Source organism: Hemitrygon akajei, chromosome 4 (genome assembly GCF_048418815.1).
Source record: "Hemitrygon akajei chromosome 4, sHemAka1.3, whole genome shotgun sequence".
Lineage (NCBI taxonomy): Eukaryota > Metazoa > Chordata > Chondrichthyes > Myliobatiformes > Dasyatidae > Hemitrygon > Hemitrygon akajei.
In genome coordinates this window covers 55,859,846-55,877,213 of record NC_133127.1, presented here as the reverse complement: position 1 = coordinate 55,877,213, position 17,368 = coordinate 55,859,846, and the positions used below count along the sequence as shown (strand labels likewise).

The following is a 17,368-nucleotide window of genomic DNA, read 5'->3' as shown; positions in this document are numbered from 1 at the left end:
ATAAGAAAGCTTAAAAGAATATTTTAAAATCAAATATCAATTGTTTTATTCTCATTATTTTACAAGTTACATTTATTCTGCTGTATTAGTCTAATTTTTCTACCTATTTTAACAAAATATTAGCTTGATAGCAATGTATTTTAATAGGAATAATTTGCTATTTGGGTAAAGTGACACCTTTCCATTATAAATTGAAGTATTAATTAATCAATCCTGCACTTAAAGGAAGGAGACTCTTCCCCAGATGAGCTGCAGATGGGCTATGACGTTCTACCAAGCAAATCACAAGATGCTGATCAGTCACGAACTGTCATCAAGGTAAATTTTTATAAAACACTCAAGTAATGTCTTTACCTTCCATCACTTTATTAATCTAGTGAATTTAGAAAAACAATTATTTTAAATACCAGGCACAATTGACTAATGTGGAAGGGAAAAATCAATTTGAGGAACGATTTGTAAAAGCAGAATTGGAGCTGAAGTCTAAACGAACTGAGCTGGATGAGACAAAAGCTAAGGTACTTCTATGCCTTTTATCAGCCTCCTCAATTTATGGATAAGTGATTCTGAATGGACGCTCTGCACAGAATTTATTTTATCATTTATTCTTCTGCAGAAATTTGCTTGCAGCCACTTGCTCTAGATTTAGTTCCACTGAGAACAATAACCTGTATTTGGTGGGTGACTTGTGACATCTCCTGTCAGAAGTTCAGAGACATTTCCAGCTTTTGAGGGGAAGCATTGGTAGCCAGTCAAAATTTCTTCAGCTGCCTTTGTGAGTTGTGCCTCCACCATGGTATGGAGTACTTGATCTTGGTAGATTTGCACTCGTAAGTTCAGCCATCATGTACAAGACTGGAGTGAGCACACGTGTCTTGTCACCATCCACAAATTCTGGGCTAATGGTTTATCTCGCTCCTGGGTATTTTTTTGCTGCTATCCTAAAAAGCTAACCTTTCCTCTGTACCAACAAAACAGGTTGTCTCGTGAGGCAAAGCAATGGTTTATTTTCAAAAACTTTAAAAAGGAGGAGGAAAATAATCCACTGAGTATCATAGGGTCAAATATGTCATTAAGATTGTAAACAGTTAACTTAGTTTCAGATTGTTGTGGGATAGACGGATGGAGTGGATGGATAGAAATAAATTTTATGACAGAGACAGACAATGGCTAAGATCTTCTCAGTATTTTGTTTAAAAATTGCTGCTCATTTAGTATTGGATATTGGTCAAGTATTCTGTCAGTGCAGTGCAGTGGTGTTAGTGGCGTATGGCCCTTGGTGTGTGGAATCTGATGGCTGACTAGCAGTTTGGTAATGAAGAACAGGAGAGATCTTTGCAATAGTTCTCTCAATGGAGATCTTTGGTGGGGGTGTGGCTTTTCAGGGAAAATAGCACAGGCTCAAAAAGGGGAGATGATGCAGGTGATTTGTGGCTGCAGCTGGATGGTGGATGAGGGAAGTGGTATAGTCACGTGTTAAAGGCACAACAAGGGGAAACATGCCATATGAGTTTGCAGTGCAACAGAATCACAGTATGTACATTGATATACCACGTATAGATACATTGCAGTAAAACACAGAACGCTCGGGCGTATCTGATGAGGAGAGGGCAGAGGAGCGTTACATAGTACCAAGAGGGAAGCTGGATAGCTGATACTTATACCACGTGTACCTGTAGATACATTGCAGTAATGCACAGAACGCTCAGGGGTCATCTCTGTTTCCGTGATGAAGGCATACCTGAAGAAGAGGCCGTCACTGAGGACACTTACACAGGTACCAAGAGGGAAGCTGGATAGGTGATACTTCAGTGGGAGTAAGCTGAGGAAGTAGGAGTTGAGCATTATCGATAAAGGGAGCATGAACAGTGTTTAGAGAGAAACTGGAGAAGGGCGTGCCTAACACTAGGGTATGGGGACATTACTTTAGCCCAGTGGGTCAGAAATAGGGATGAAGCAGCAGAAGAAATTGCCAAGTAGTTTCATTCTCAGTGGCAAAGTCCACAAGATGCTTGCATGTTGGAACTGAGGATGGGGAAGCTTGGATTTAAGTCTGTATTCAGTAAAAGGTTGTTGGGTTATCTCTGGATTCTAGATTGTTACTGGAGCACCCAGCCGCTTCATCAGATTAGACCAGGGCTCCACATGGCCCAGCCATATCTACTGATGAATGTGTAGAATGATTATCCAGCATATTTATTCCAGATTGTATCCCTTGCATTTATAAAAACACAGATGGGCTGCATCATGTGGCGTGGCTGAAGTGAGAGAGAGCACATGTATACTGGCAGTGAATGTGTGACTGAACTGCAGCCAGCTTCTAATTAAAACCCATTGAAAAGTTTGCATGGCCCCTTCTTTCAAATGCAGCCTCAGGTGTCTTTCCTTTTGCTTCTGTAAAACTAGTAATCTGTGCTGTCACTTTGGCTCTGGAATACTTTGCAGGCTTCTTCTCTCCTCCTGGCTGCTGAAAGCCTTTCTCAATAAAACAAGCTCTTGGGCAACTAAGTGATGGAGTTTGTCTGGCAATACTTCACCGATGAGCTGTGGAAGATTTACTATATTGACAACAGTAATATATACAAATAAAAATATATTTAAATGTTGTATACCTGAATCTATGCACCAAATACTAGAAGAGTCTTCATTTATTGGAGGCATCCCAGTTGAGACTAACTTTATGCTCTCCCGATATCTGTGTGTGTGTGAATTCCAACAGGAGTTGTCGAATACCAGCGGTGAGTGTGATTGCATAGGATATGGTTTCTTAGCTGATTCTCCTGCTCCACATTTTATCATTTTTACATTTCACTCTACAAACCTGGGACATCTTGGTTTTTAAGGTTCAGTGAGACATGAGACCTCATCATTACCAACAGAACCATTGGCAAGGACCAGGAGGGAGAAAGTAGCTCATCATATGTAGTTTTGTATGCCAGAACACCAAGAGTAATTAGGGCAGGTGGATCATCCTGTAGCATATGGACATTGCAAATGGTGCTGTTGAAATACGATTGGTATGAAGAATTTTATAATTTTTTGTGGTCCGGCACATTAATCCTCGTTCACGTATTTATTACTCTGAAATATAAAAAGCAAAAGAGAAAATATCTTGCCACATCATATACACAGTATATTTTGAGCTGAAGCAGAAATGTCTTCTGTGGTTGGTTCCAGGCCCAGAAATGGCATTCAGGGGCAGGGTTGGCAGAAGATAGATCTGAAAAGATCAAGCAAGACCTAACGCAAATTGTAAGTGAGATGGAAAAGCTGCGTAGAACCACAGAAGAACAAGGACCTCCGCAAATGCAAACTAAAGTTATGGAAGAGGTAATACAAAATGGTTCATCTCTCACTGAAGAAGTTCCTTCTACTGTTGTAACCTCTCTGAAGGTGGCTAGAAGATCAATTTACATGAACCATATTCCTATCTTAAAGGAAAGTCTTGGCCTTCATTTTAAAATATATTCTGACAAGTTGTGAATTGTATTATGGCCGCAATTAAATCTTAATGTGAGATAGATTGAGCCTTGGATTCTCACTTAGTTTTGCCTCAGAATTGGATAGTGTGTACTATATTTCCATATATGATGGCATTTAATTTTGATGAAGTATTAAGCTGAAAAAGAAAACTTGCTGTGCTTAGCTGCAATAGTCTTTTCAGATTATGCATTTGACTTGCTAACACTTGGAGGACTCAGACATGTTTTGTGCTTCATTGCAAACAATTTCATTTTACCTCAGTGGAACATGATATTGGATTACACTTATAGTTGTCTGCAATTTACAATCAGTTCAATCAGGATGTCAACGGCTAAACCCAGGGGGATATATCATGAGGCCTTCATAGTCTTAACATTCACTTAGTTCAGTAGATTGCAATTCCGCAACAAACTGTGTAATTACTTTTTGTGCTATTCATTAATGCATATTTCTAGATTGAACTACAAAAAGAAGGAAATAGTTTTATAAGGTATTACATTTGCTAATAAATAAGGTTTAATTTTAAAAATGCTAATGATCTCCCACTATTGGTTATTAAAATGCAGCTGCCTGCTGTTTCCCACATTTAAGTCCCAGTTACTGTTGCAATAGCGCCCTCTATAGGAGGCAAGCTCATTAGCATCTGTGGGATATTCCAGTGCCTTTGTCAGGTGTAGGTTTCAATGTACCTCACACGTTAAAATCCAGATTCGTAGTTCACATTTTAAGTGCTGTTTGTAAAAACATGAGCAATAGAAACACGAGTAGGTTATTGGGTCCCTCACACCCTGCTTTACTGATCTTTACTGGGGTGTCTTTTTAAGATGAGATAAAATCTTATTTATCCCAAAGGACATTTTTGTTGCAAGGTTGCTCAGTCAGAAATATATACTTTAAAATACAAAATGCACATTAAAAAGTAATAGTGCAAAATACAGATGTGCAATGAAACCATATACTTAAGGAGGAGAAGGTGTAGAATCTTGTAGCCTCAGGCATTCAGGGGTGCACCATGGTGGAATCAGTCTGTTACTAAACGTGCTTTCTGTTTGTCCAGTATGTCATGGAGGGGTGAGAGGGATTGTCCATAATGCTCCGTAGCTTCTGCAGCATCCTCCCCTCAGACACAACCACCAGGGAATCCAGTTCCACCCCCAGAACAGAACCAGCCTTCATGACAGGCTTATCGATCTTCCTGGCATCAGCTGCTCTCACCCTACTGCCCCAGCAGACTAAAGCGTAGAATAGAATACAGGCCTCCACTGAGTCATTTATCTGCACAAATCCCATATCATATTGTTGCCTTCAAATTTCTGCCGTTGTCTACTATCTCTGTGACAGCAAAGTAAATATCTAATGCATTCAGATTAGTGAAATACAAAAGTAGCTTGAAGAGAAATTAAAGACATACATTCATATTTCCTTGTGGTGAGGAAGTAGGCCATTTGGTCCATCTTGCCTATACCAGCTTTTGAAAAAATTCCTACCAACCTCATTTCTCCAGTTATTTCCCTGTAAATTAGCATCCTCCGACCTACCTACAGAGTCAATTAACAAATCAAATGGCACCTCTTTGGGATGTGGGGGAAACTGGAGCACCTGGGTGAAACTGACAATATCACAAGGAGAACAGGGACAGAAAACACTGGAGGTTAGGATCAAACTCAGGATGCTGAACCTGTGAGGCAGCAGGTATACCTGCAGGACTGCTCTGTCACAGTTTGAGGATAGATTTCAGACTGTAACAGTATTTATAGCATCTAAATGTTAATCTGAAATATATTTTATTACTTGTTAATTTATTTGTGGTAATATTATGTTATGTGTTGTGTTTGAGTTAGATATATGCTGTTATCCTCTGTGGTCTGGAGAAACATTGTTCGTTTGGTGATCTTATGTCTATATGGCTGAGTGACAATAAACTCAAACTTGACCTCTGAATATTCTCATGTCAACAGAGGTTTTCACAATTGTTAAGTATTTATAGATTATTGTATTGATAAAAGGCATATTTTCAAGAAAACTATTTGCTCTCTTTCCACTTTCAGTTGACAAGAACAATTAATCACTAATTCTGGTTTGGTGTCTCTTTAAAAATAACTTAACCTAAAATTGGTCTGTTTATCTCCATTTAATTCAAGCATGTCTTGGCATGGTTGGTTCCTCTTCTCAGGCAGGTGAGAATGCAGATTCCACTCTCAGGCATTTTCCAGTAACATGGTGTGCCAGCCCTTACATGTTACCCAAGAGCAGTTTTTTTAACAGTTAGTCTCACTCTTGTAAATCTTTCCTCCCTTGTGAGCAAGACATTTGCCTCCATATTTCAGCTGAAATCAATGGCAACCATTTCCACTTTATAATGCTTTTTAATACTAACATGCAGATATGACTATAAGACCATAAGATATGGGAGCAGAAGTAGGCCATTCAGCCCATCGAGTCTGCTCCACCATTCAATCATGGGCTGATCCAATTCTTCCAGTCATCCCCACTCCCCTGCCTTCACCCCATACCCGGACTGCAAAAGAAATGGGGAGTGCAACAAAACCTGCCTTCCTCCCACCCACCTTAATAACTAGTAAGGAGAAGCATCAGTTTAATGTTTGAAATCCTCAATGTTGTCAGTCCACATATTATAAACTCTCAGATCATTTGATTTCTTTATGCCACACACATCATTCAGTTTGTTTTCTGTTTGATGGCTACTGTGCTACCTGTCAATTATATTGGGGAACCATTTCGTCAAGCACCTCTGCTCTGTCGGCTAAAAGCTGAACTTCCCGATGGCCAAACATTTTAACTCTGATTCCCATTCCTGCACTTTGTCACAAGAGGAGACCATGAACCGACATGTCGGAACAGGAATGTCAAATCTTTATGTTTTTTCCACACTAAAATCCAATTAGCCAGTACGGACAAATTAAGGAACAGCAAGCACTTGTGTTTTTAAAAAAAGCAAACAGCCATAAAACACAAGTCGGATTACTAGTAATACTTACTTAAGCCCTTCATCTCTGTGGTGGCCTAGGCTGCTGACAGCAGTTTGCCAGAGTCGTCTGTTCTGGGTCAGTGCTTCAAGTTGTCCCAGGTGTAACCCACATTCTTGCTGTCAGCTTCAAAGTTGCATTGCCAGGTGTGATTCAGTCGGCTGCTCTTCTGTTTCCCCTGGGGATTCCATTTTACTGCTTGCCTGGTGATGTCGGTACTTGGCTTATGCAGCATGTATCCTATCCATCCCCATCTTTTCCTTAATTCTTCTGCTGGTAGCTGGTGTGTTCTCTGCCATAGATCGATGCTGCTGATGGTTTCTTGCTAGTGGATCCAGAGGACTTTTCTCAGATAACTACAAAGCTCTGCACTTTCCTGTCCCCCAAGTCAGAAGAGCTGATTCACAATGGAGTTGAACAGCCTTGGTGTGCTGTGACTGCTCCTTGGAGCACCAGATGTTCCTGAACTGGGTAAAGGCTGCCCAGCTTTTGCCAGTCTTTGCCTTGACATCCACATTGGTGCCACCCTGTCTGACAATGACGCTACCCAGACAGACAAAGGCTTCTACCTCCCCCACTAATACTGTCTTTCCACTTTCATACATGGTCTTTACATTCTGTGCTCCAGTAGTGGTGGTCCGGGATGATAAAATGTTGATTTGCCCTGTGACTTCCACAGACTTGCTGCTTTCATTACACAAGTTCATTTGTCTTCTAGGCGAAGACTCTTTCTCTCCCAGGGATCAGGTTTTTGGAGCTTCTGTTGGCATTTCAGTAGCTCTGGGAAGAGGTTGCTAGGCCCACGTCCTACCCTCCTCCTTTCTCGGCCAGGCTTGGGACTGTTCATAGCAGAACTAATCATTAGCAAAAAAGATGTATTTACATCATGGCTACAGTTATGAGACAATTCATCCTGTAGAGGGAGCCACAAGGCCATTTTATGCACACAGACATAGAACAAATACTGTACATCCCTTGCATTATATTGTATGTGCTTATCTTGAGTTGTTGAAATGTATGTTTGTGCATTCATTGTGGTTGTGTAATTTGAGTGTGTGTGTGTGTGTGTGTGTGTGTGTGTGCGTGAGAGAGAGGGAGATGACTGTGTATGTATTTGTAGTCACATTATTTGTCCTTCTCCTGAAGTAAACTTCCCAGTCTGATTTTGACCATAAAACATGCAGTTGGTGAATGGTGAGACTATGGTTCATACCTATAAACAAAAAAAGTGGATTTTTAAAAATTAAATTGCATTGAAATGCACAATGACCTTTCAATGAATAGTTCAGTTCCAGAAATCTTTACTATTTGGTTAGAGATAATCTAAATCTGTGTCTCATTCTTCAATACCTTTGCTTCCATTTTTAAACATTTGTGTAGATCAACTGTGGGTATCGTTGGGAGGATGTGAATTTGTAATGTCTCCTCACTAGTCTTGTATTATGAACTCATAATTTTGGCATAACCTAGAGTGCTTGCCATATGTGTCACTGTGGTCACTTCTGGTTCACAATTTCAACATGAAATTCAAGGCAGTTGAATTACTATCAAAGAAAATGTCTGTTTCAACAGGGAAGCCTTTCTGTACAGTGTTTTGTGATTAATTGGGAAACAGTGACAAAAAGTGGAAGACTGAGAATAATGCTTATTGCCAGTAAAGAAAAGGATGCAAGTTTCAACTCTTAATTGTCTATCCCCTTTCAGCGTGTTCCAGTGAAATCTATTGGCCAAAAAGCAGACTTCAGCTCAATGGACATTACAACTCTTCAGCAGCAGATTGTGACATTGAATTCCCAGCTTAAAGATCAGATTGCTTTGGAGAGGAAGCTTCAGGAATTGCAATTTAAACTGGAACTCCTTCAGAACCAGCTTGACATAAAGGTATTCATGCCTAGAACGGAAGAGACTCTGCAGATGCTCGAAATCCAGAGTAACATATACAAAATGCTGGAGAAACTCAGCAGGTCAGGCAGCATATATAGAAAGGAATAAACAGTCAACATTTTGGGCTAAGACCCTTCATCAGGACTCAACCTAATGTAGATAGTCCCAATTATGAGTGACTGATGTTAAGTTTTTGTCCTCAAATATATTATGCATCCTCTAATATTAAAAGAAGTCCAAAAAGATTTACGGTAATATAATGATAATTGAACACTTGTGCGAAGAGACTCCACATTCCAGTATCTGCAGTGTCTTTTTGCGCTCTATACCAAGAAATTATATTTTTCCCTATTTTGGTGACTGATGGACACAGACTAAAGTAATGTAGTTATTTCCTTGTGGGGCAATAATGTGATGTTTTCCTCACAACTACAGAAGCTCCACCTTGGAATTAATTATTCTGTTTCTTTGACCAACAGTTGCATCATCTTTTCATTCACTCTGCAATTTCCCATTGGTGATAATCACTCCAACAACTTTCCTGATGTCTAATCAGGTGTGGTTCCGCCTGGTCAATTTGTCCTTTGTAGTCATGGTCCCTTGATCCTAAACTAACTTAAGGGATTGATCTGGGATTCTTATTGTTAATTACTTCCTCATTTAGAACAGTGCAAAAGAAAAGTCCTATTCATCTAGCTTCTTTCATACCCTTTAGTCTTCCACTTCAACAAATGAAGAACGTCTGAAAGAAAGATATAATTGTTAGCTGGGAAACATGGCAAGCCATTTGGACACAATGATACTCAGCAAACAGAAACAGATAAGGTGTCCTTAATTATATTGAATGATAAATATTGGATGGCCCTGTTCCTTTAATAAGTATCAAGAGATCTTATGCAATGAGAGAGAATCTGCAGATGCTGGAAATCTAAGCAACGCACACAAAATGCTGGAGGAACTCAGCAGGCCAGGCAGCATTATGGAAAAAAGTACAGTCGACGCTTTGGGCTGAGACCCTTCAGCAAGGACTGGAGAAAAAAAGATGAGGAGTGGAGTTAAAAGGTGGGTGGAGGGGAGAGCAAAACACAAGGTGATAGGTGAAACCGTGAGGGGGAGGGGTGAAGTAAAGAGCTGGGAAGTTGATTGGTGAAATAAATACAGGGCTGGAGAAGGGGGCATCTAACAGGAGAGGACAGAAGGCCATGGAAGAAAGAACAGGGGGAGGAGCACCAGAGGGAGATGATGGGTGGGCAAGGAGATAAGGTGAGGGAGGGAAAAGGAGATGGGAAATGGTGAAGGGGGGGGTGGGGGCATTAGCAGAGGTTCGAGAAATCAATGTTCATGACATCAAGTTGGAGGCTACCCAGAAAGAATATAAGGTGTTGTTCCTCCAACCTGAGTGTGGCCTCATTATGACAGTAGAGGAGGCCATGGATAGACATAGGAATAGTGAAGTGGAATTAAAATGGGTGGCCCCTGGGAGATCCCACTTTTTCTGATCTTTTGCAGCTACCAGAGAAGACAGAGAAAACTTTGGTTTAACTTCAGTGTGAAAGGCATCACTTCCAATAACGAGACAATTCATTGTTACCACACTTTAATGCTTGACTAGATCCTGTTCTCAAATCTCTGCTAGGAACTTTGACCCCATCGTATTTTCTATCAATTGAATCAGGACTAACATGAAAGTGCACTATTAAATGTATCCAGTGTTTGGAAAGTATTCAAAGAATCATAATCATTCGGAATGAAAATGGGCCCTTTGATCCTTCAAGTCCACATTGATCATCAAACATTAACACTACGCCAATAGCAATCTGTTCTCCCCACATTCCCCTCAAAATTCCCACCCCCACCGTTTTACACTCAGCTGCACACTTAGGGAATTTACAGCACCCAGTTAACCATAGCACATCTCTAGGACGTGGGAGGAAATTGGAGCACCTGGAGGACACCCACAGGAAAGTGTGCAAAGTCCACAGAGACAGCGCTAAGCTCAGGATTGAACCTCGTCACTGGAGCTGTGAGCAGCATATCTGCTGCTGCCTAGTTTTCCTCAGCAACAGATGAAAAGGGAAATGACTGAGCCTGCTTTGTTTCATCCCTTCATCGAAACCTACCTACAAAATCTGGAAGCCATATTGATAACAGATAACAGTATTTCAGTTCAAGAAACATTAAAGTTCTGGATATGAGCACTGAGGGAGTATCAACCTTTGCATTTCATTAAACCACCTGATTAAAAGCACAGAATAGCAAGTTGAAATGCATTTACTCTGTAGAAAGGTTGTTGCCACAACCAGATTAAAAGACAGGCTGGAATACATTCTCATATGTTTGCATCAATATAGAACCTGATACTGTTCCTATTGGGGAGCAGCAGGGAGCAATGTGTGATAGAATATTTTGTACCATATTGAATTTATTTAAGCAAGCATGGTTACTGAGTGAAAAGCTAATGTTCACTGTACTTGTGCATTGTTACTTTGTAGTCCAAAGCCGAAATGGATTTAAAGATGGAAAACTACTGCATGAAAGGTCAAATTGATGCTTTGGCAGAACACGTCAACAATGCAGAGAATTTCAGAGCAAGAGATAATGAAATGAAAAGTGGGACTGATGTAGTAAGTCAAATAATTATTTTTCCATTGCAGACCCACCAGCTTTAACGTTGTTTACAATCCAGCAAAATAATATCTTGGAAGAATATTCCATTTTATATAGAAACTCCGTGGCCGCTGATTGTCTGTTCATGATCTTCTGCTACTGTACCCCATCCACTTCGATGTGCATTCAGAGATGCTCTTCTGCACACCACACATTATAACACATGATTATTTGTTGCCTTCCTGTCAGGTTAAACCAGTTTGGCCATTCTTCTCTGACCTCTCTCGTTGACAAAGCATTTTCGCCTTAGAACTACCACACACTGCATTTTTTTTGTTTTTGCACCATTCTCTGTAAACCCTAGAGACTATTCTGTGTAAAAATCCCAAGAGATCAGCAGTTTCTGAGTTATTCAAATCACTTTGGCACCAACAATCATTCCATGGTTAAAGTCACAGATTACATTTCTTCCCCTTTGGTGTGTGGTCCAAAAACAACTGAACCTTTTGACAATATCTGCATGCTTTTATATGTTAAGCTGCTGTCACATGATAGGCTGATGAAATATTTATATTAATGAGCAGGTGTACATAATAAAGTGGCCACTGAGTGTATTTTTAAAAAGCACAAGATATTAAAAAAATCATTATTTTGTAACAATACTACAACATTTGATCAGAATTTTGATCTTTGCTGTAATGGATTACAGCTTCCAACTCTTTCAACACATCCCTTTCTGATTGTTAGTATTTCAGTTGTGTGGCTCTAGTGTTTTACTTCATCTTTAATATTTGAGTGAAGTACAAAGATTGAAAAGAAGTTGATTATCAGAAAGATTTATGCTTTTGTTCTGAAACAAAATCGGTTCAGAACATCATAAATCTTTCTCCCATAATTGAAAATATCCTCTAGCTACTCTCAGTAATGACATTTCCACAGATAGCAAACAGAGAGTTTGCCATTTGAAACATGTGGTTGAGTGTGAGTTATTTGTAACACTGAAATGATCTGAACCTCAAGACCTCCCAATGTTTTGTGAAGCTGCAGTTTATCAATGGAGCTTGCAATTCATGTTCTAATTTTCCCCTCCCCCAGTCCCCAGGCGCCTTGACTAGCTTAGTCTTCCGTCTGTGCACAACCTCACTGCAATTTGTACCGTGATTGATGATTGCTTCTTAAAGTTTACTCATTTTCTTTCAAACCACTTATAATGAATAAATCTTGTATCTAAAGTGACTTATTGATACTTAAGTATACTTATAGTATACTTACTAAAAGGCAGAAAAAGAAATTTACATTACACACTGCAAAAATATATTGCAGCCAAGTGAATAATTTGAAGTGTTGACATTATGCAGAATGGGGAATCCAGCTGCCTGTGTCAGAATAGAAGTCAGGCTTATTATCACTGTCTTTTATCACATGCAATTTGTTGCCTTGCTGCAGCAGTGCAATACAAAGAAATAAATAAATTGTGCAAAAAAGGGAATATTGAGGTAGTATTTGTGGACCATTCAGAAATCTGATGATGGAGAGGAAGAAGATTTTTCCTGAAAGATTGAGAGTGGGTCTTCAGACACCTATACTCTCACTCTCTGATGAGAAGAGGGTATGTCCTGGATGGTGAGGAGCATTGTGCCTATGAGGGAACTGGCTGAGTCTATAATCCTCTGCAGCCTTTTGCGATCTTGTGCAATGGAGCCGCTATACCAGGTTGTGGTGTAACCATTCAGTATGCTCTCCATCATACATCTATAGGAACTTGTAAGAGTCTTTGGTGACATACCAAATCTTCTCCAACTTCTCACAAAGTAGAGCCACATGTGCATTCTTTGTGATTGTATGAAGAATCACAGAGCCCAGAACAGATCCTCAGAGATGTTGACACCCAAGAACTTAAAGCTGCCTGGATGTGTGCAGCAGGGTCACAAATGAGGCGGATTGTCTAATGGGGAAAGGCTGGTGGGGCTAGAATTGTATCTAAGTAATACACACAAAATGCTAGAGGAATTCAGCAGGCCGGGCAGCATCTATGGAAAAGAGTATCGTCAATGTTTCAGGCCGGGATCCTTCAGCTGCCTGGCCTGCTGAGTTCCTCCAGGATTTTGTGTGTCTCACTTGGATTTCCAGCATCTGGGGATATTCTCTTGTGTGTAGATTTGTATCTATCTGTGTTTAAAGGAGTTAGAGGGCACTTGACTGAGATAGACAAGGTCCTGAGCATATTGACAGGGTGTGTATAACGGAATCTAGAACTAGAGACACGGTTGAAAAATAAAAGGCTGCTTTATTTTCTGAGAAGATCTTGAATCATAGGAAAACAAGTAAAACTGGAGATGCTTGAAATGGAAACAAAAACTGAAAATGTTGAGGAGCTTAGTCAATCAAACAGCATTTATGGAAAGACAAACATGCCAATACAATGGATCAAGGACCCTTCCTCAATACAGATCTTTGAAATTCTTTTCCTCAAAGGCTGATGGAAGCTGATTCATTTTTGAGGTAGCGTTAGAAAGAATCTTTATTTGCTAGGAGGTGAAATGTTACCATGGGTATATTGATGTTTGTAGCTGTTGTTAAAGTTAAATCAATATAAATTATACAGCATTGGAGTATGCCCTTTAACCCATGGTTTTCTGCTAACCATGATGCAAATATAATCGGAATCTGAATCAGCTTTAAGATCACTGGCATATGTTGTGAATTTTTGCTGTTATGTGGCTGCAGTACATTACAGCACATAATAATATAAAATGTAACTTATAATAAATAAATAAATATATATATATATATTTTTAAAAAAATCAATTAAATAATTACCGTATTATTTACCTGATTATTTACCTGGATTATTGATTACCTGACTGGCAGACCACAGTACGTGTGCTTGCAACACAGTGTGTCAGACAGAGTGGTCAGCAGCACTGGGACTCCACAGGGGACTGTCCTATCTCCCTTTCTCTTCACCATCTACACCTCGGACTTCAACTACTGCACAGAGTCTTGCCATCTTCAGAAGTTTTCTGATGACTCTGCCATAGTTGGATGCATCAGCAAGGGAGATGAGGCTGAGTACAGGGCTACGGTGGGAAACTTTGTCACATGGTGTGAGCAGAATCATCTGCAGCTTAATGTGAAAAAGACTAAGGAGCTGGTGGTGGACCTGCGGAGGGCTGGTGACCCCTGTTTCCATCCAAGGGGTCAGTGTGCACATGGTGGAGGATTACAAATACCTGGGGATACGAATCGACAATAAACTGGACTGGTCAAAGAACACTGAGGCTGTCTACAAGAAGGGTCAGAGCCGTCTCTATTTCCTGAGGAGACTGAGGTCCTTTACATCTGCCGGATGATGCTGAGGATGTTCTACGAGTCTGTGGTGGCCAGTGCTATCCTGTTTGCTGTTGTGTGCTGGGGCAGCAGGCTGAGGGTAGCAGACACCAACAGAATCAACAAATTCATTTGTAAGGCCAGTGATGTTGTGGGGGTGGAACTGGACTCTCTGACGGTGGTGTCTGAAAAGAGGATGCTGTCCAAGTTGCATGCCATCTTGGACAATGTCTCCCATCCGCTCCATAATGTACTCGTTAGGCACAGGAGTACGTTCAGCCGGAGACTCATTCCACCGAGATGCAACACTGAGTGTCATAGGAAGTCATTCCTGCCTGTGGCCATCAAACTTTACAACTCCTCCCTCAGAGTGTCAGACACCCTGAGCCAATAGGCTGGTCCTGGACTTATTTCCACTTGGCATGATTAACTTATTATTATTTAATTATTTACGGTTTTATATTGCTATGTTTCTACACTATTCTTGGTTGGCGCAGCTGCAACGAAACCCAATTTCCCTTGGGATCAATAAAGTATGTCTGTCTGTCTAAGAGCAAAAAGAGAAAAATGAAGTAGTGAAATAGTGTTCATAGGTTCAATGTCCATTCAGAAATCTGATGGAAGAAAGGAAGACGCTATTCCTGAATGTTGACTGTGTGCCTTTAGGGTCCTGTACCTCCTCTGTTATCAATGAGAAGAAGTGGTGGGGGTCCTCAATGATGTATACCACCTTTCTGAGGCATCGTTCCTTGAAGATTTCTAGGAAACTGGGTAGACTAGTGGCCATGATGGAGCTGACTGAGTTCTCAACTTTCTACAGATGTATACCACCTTTCTGAGGCATCGTTCCTTGAAGATTTCTAGGAAACTGGGTAGACTAGTGGCCATGATGGAGCTGACTGAGTTCTCAACTTTCTACAGCTTATTTCGATTCTGTGCAGTGACAACCCCCTCCCCTCATACTAGACAGTAATGCAGCTAGTTAGAATGTTCTCCATGGTACGTTTGTAGAAATTTGCGGGTGCCTTAGGTGACATACTAAATCTTCTCAAACTCCTAATGAAATATAGCCGTTGTTGTGCCTTCTTTGAAACTACATCAAAATGTGGGCCCAGGACAGATCCTCAGAAATTCTGACACCCAGGAATGTGAAATTACTCACCCTTTCCTCTTCTGATGCCTCAATGAATACAGGTGTGTGTCCCCTCATCTTACGCTTTCTGAAGTTCATATTCAATGTTTTGGTCTTACTGATGTTGAGTGCAAGGTTTTTACTGTGATGCCACTCAACCAGCTGATCCCATCTGCCAGCAAATGGACTATTGCCCTTCATCCCCTGCCTGTTCAATGCCAATTAAATGTTACTTCTGCCACCCCCTCTGGCAGTGCATTCCAAGCAGCTACCACTCTCCATATATATAAAAAAATGCCTTGTAAGTCTTCTTTAATCTTTCTTCCTTTCACCTTAAATATATGCTGTCTGTTATTTTATATTTCTACCCTGGAGAAAAAAAGACTCTGACTAATAACCCTATCTATGCCTCTCAGAATTTAGTATAGTTTATTGTGTTGCCCCTCAGCATTCCAACTGCCCAATGTCCTTCATTACTGCAGTTCAACTGACTTTAATATTTTGACCCATGCAGTTTTGATGACTCAAATTCTTTCAGTGCAGTTTCCCACCACTGGCAATACGTTTCTATGTTCCCTTTGAGTTACTGACTGAAAATCCCCCTAAGCTCTTCCTTTCCCTCTCAGATCTCCACATGTCTCACTTTGTCCTAGTTTTAATTTGTCTATTGTGATCTCCTCCTCCTTGGCATGGCATTCGTTTCTATGCAACCTAGGATTTTATTTTACATTAAGCATGTTTGTGTGGAAATTGCTATTTTTCAGAACAGTTTAGTGGGTTAGTAGGTCAGAAATTCAGGTTAGAAAACAACTCGTCTTATGCGGGTGAACTTTTTTCCCACCTTGCATATGGGCATAATGGGAGAATTGAGGTCATGTTGATCCCTGGAGCTGTTTGCCCTGCAGTTGTGCTATCTAAAGGGGACCTTGCTGACCATACTTTAGCCTGGTACTGAAAACTTGACTCAGGCAGGTACAGCCTTAGTTATGTATTATTACAGGGTCATGTTCAGACTTCAAAGTCCCCACATCATTCTATTACCATTGTACCAGTCTTCACAGTCTTGCTGTCCTTACCTGACTCATCCCAGGCACCAATCACTGAAGCCCACCCCTCATTACACAATGGTTCAATGATCATAACAATGGTTGGTGCACATGTAATGACTGATTAACACATCTCTTCCATAGACAAGGAAATTCTCAGTTTTTCCCACATCGCCTGTGCTGCAAATACTTCTTGAGAATGCAGAAACTTTGATGCTAACTTTTACCAATGTGATGTTTAATTCTTTAGAAACTTTACCAAGCCATGTTGCCTTCCTCCGTTTTGCAAGGGGCAACCTGAATGGACACAGCTGCTAGACAGCATATGTTCCCTGGTTTGTTAAGGCTCCATCAGTTCTCTGTGTGCTGCCTTTGTCCCCTTGTTCAAACACAGCAATTCTGCTTAATCATTGGACTCGGTTCACGGGTCAGTTGTTTCTTTCTCCTCAGTATATGAATACTTTGGGACATCATCCAATACATTATGAATATTATAGAAATATTGCAATTTAAGTCAATATTCATCAAATTAAAACAAAGTTTGTTTGTTTTTTTCAGTTTGAGAGACTACAGAATGAAAATGCAAATGCCAAGTTGCTGATAGCTCCACTCAAGGTATCTCATGGATTCAATAAGCAGTTCACAAAGCTGATGTTTTTATAGCATTTAATTTGGTATCACAAGATACATTTTTATTTGTTTCTGCTTTCCTCGGGCTTTTTTCTCCCATTTTCCCTGCAGTTTTACACAGTATTAAATCTGTCTTTTTTACTTATTCAATATTATATTTAAAATATCGCAATGGTTTGGAAAAGCCCACAATAAAAGTTCAAAGTAGATTTTTATATGTTACCTTGAGATTCAGTTTCTTACAAGCATTTATAGGGAAAAAAGAAATG

The 17,368-nt window shown here is 40.3% G+C and overlaps 1 protein-coding gene and 1 long non-coding RNA gene across 5 annotated transcripts in view; one reads left to right on the top strand and one right to left on the bottom strand.

Annotated features, from left to right (window-relative positions):
* LOC140726371 (uncharacterized) overlaps positions 1 to 6,572 on the bottom strand; it is a 31,585-nt gene extending 25,013 nt beyond the window's left edge. The window contains exon 1 of the long non-coding RNA XR_012098619.1: positions 6,483 to 6,572. This is a non-coding gene — a long non-coding RNA (uncharacterized lncRNA). The remainder of the gene's footprint in view (positions 1 to 6,482) is intronic.
* Positions 1 to 17,368, top strand: part of LOC140726362 (uncharacterized) — a 156,283-nt gene that overhangs the window by 67,843 nt on the left and 71,072 nt on the right. For 3 of the 4 annotated variants that reach the window (XR_012098618.1, XM_073042637.1, XM_073042640.1), the window contains exons 11-15: positions 226 to 318; positions 3,178 to 3,330; positions 8,175 to 8,351; positions 10,847 to 10,978; positions 17,028 to 17,084. Coding sequence is in view for 3 of the 4 variants with exons in the window: in XM_073042637.1 (XP_072898738.1) it covers positions 226 to 318; positions 3,178 to 3,330; positions 8,175 to 8,351; positions 10,847 to 10,978; positions 17,028 to 17,084 (612 nt within the window). In the remaining variant the exon portion in view is untranslated. The remainder of the gene's footprint in view (positions 1 to 225; positions 319 to 3,177; positions 3,331 to 8,174; positions 8,352 to 10,846; positions 10,979 to 17,027; positions 17,085 to 17,368) is intronic. The other variant, XM_073042639.1, reaches the window with a different exon arrangement.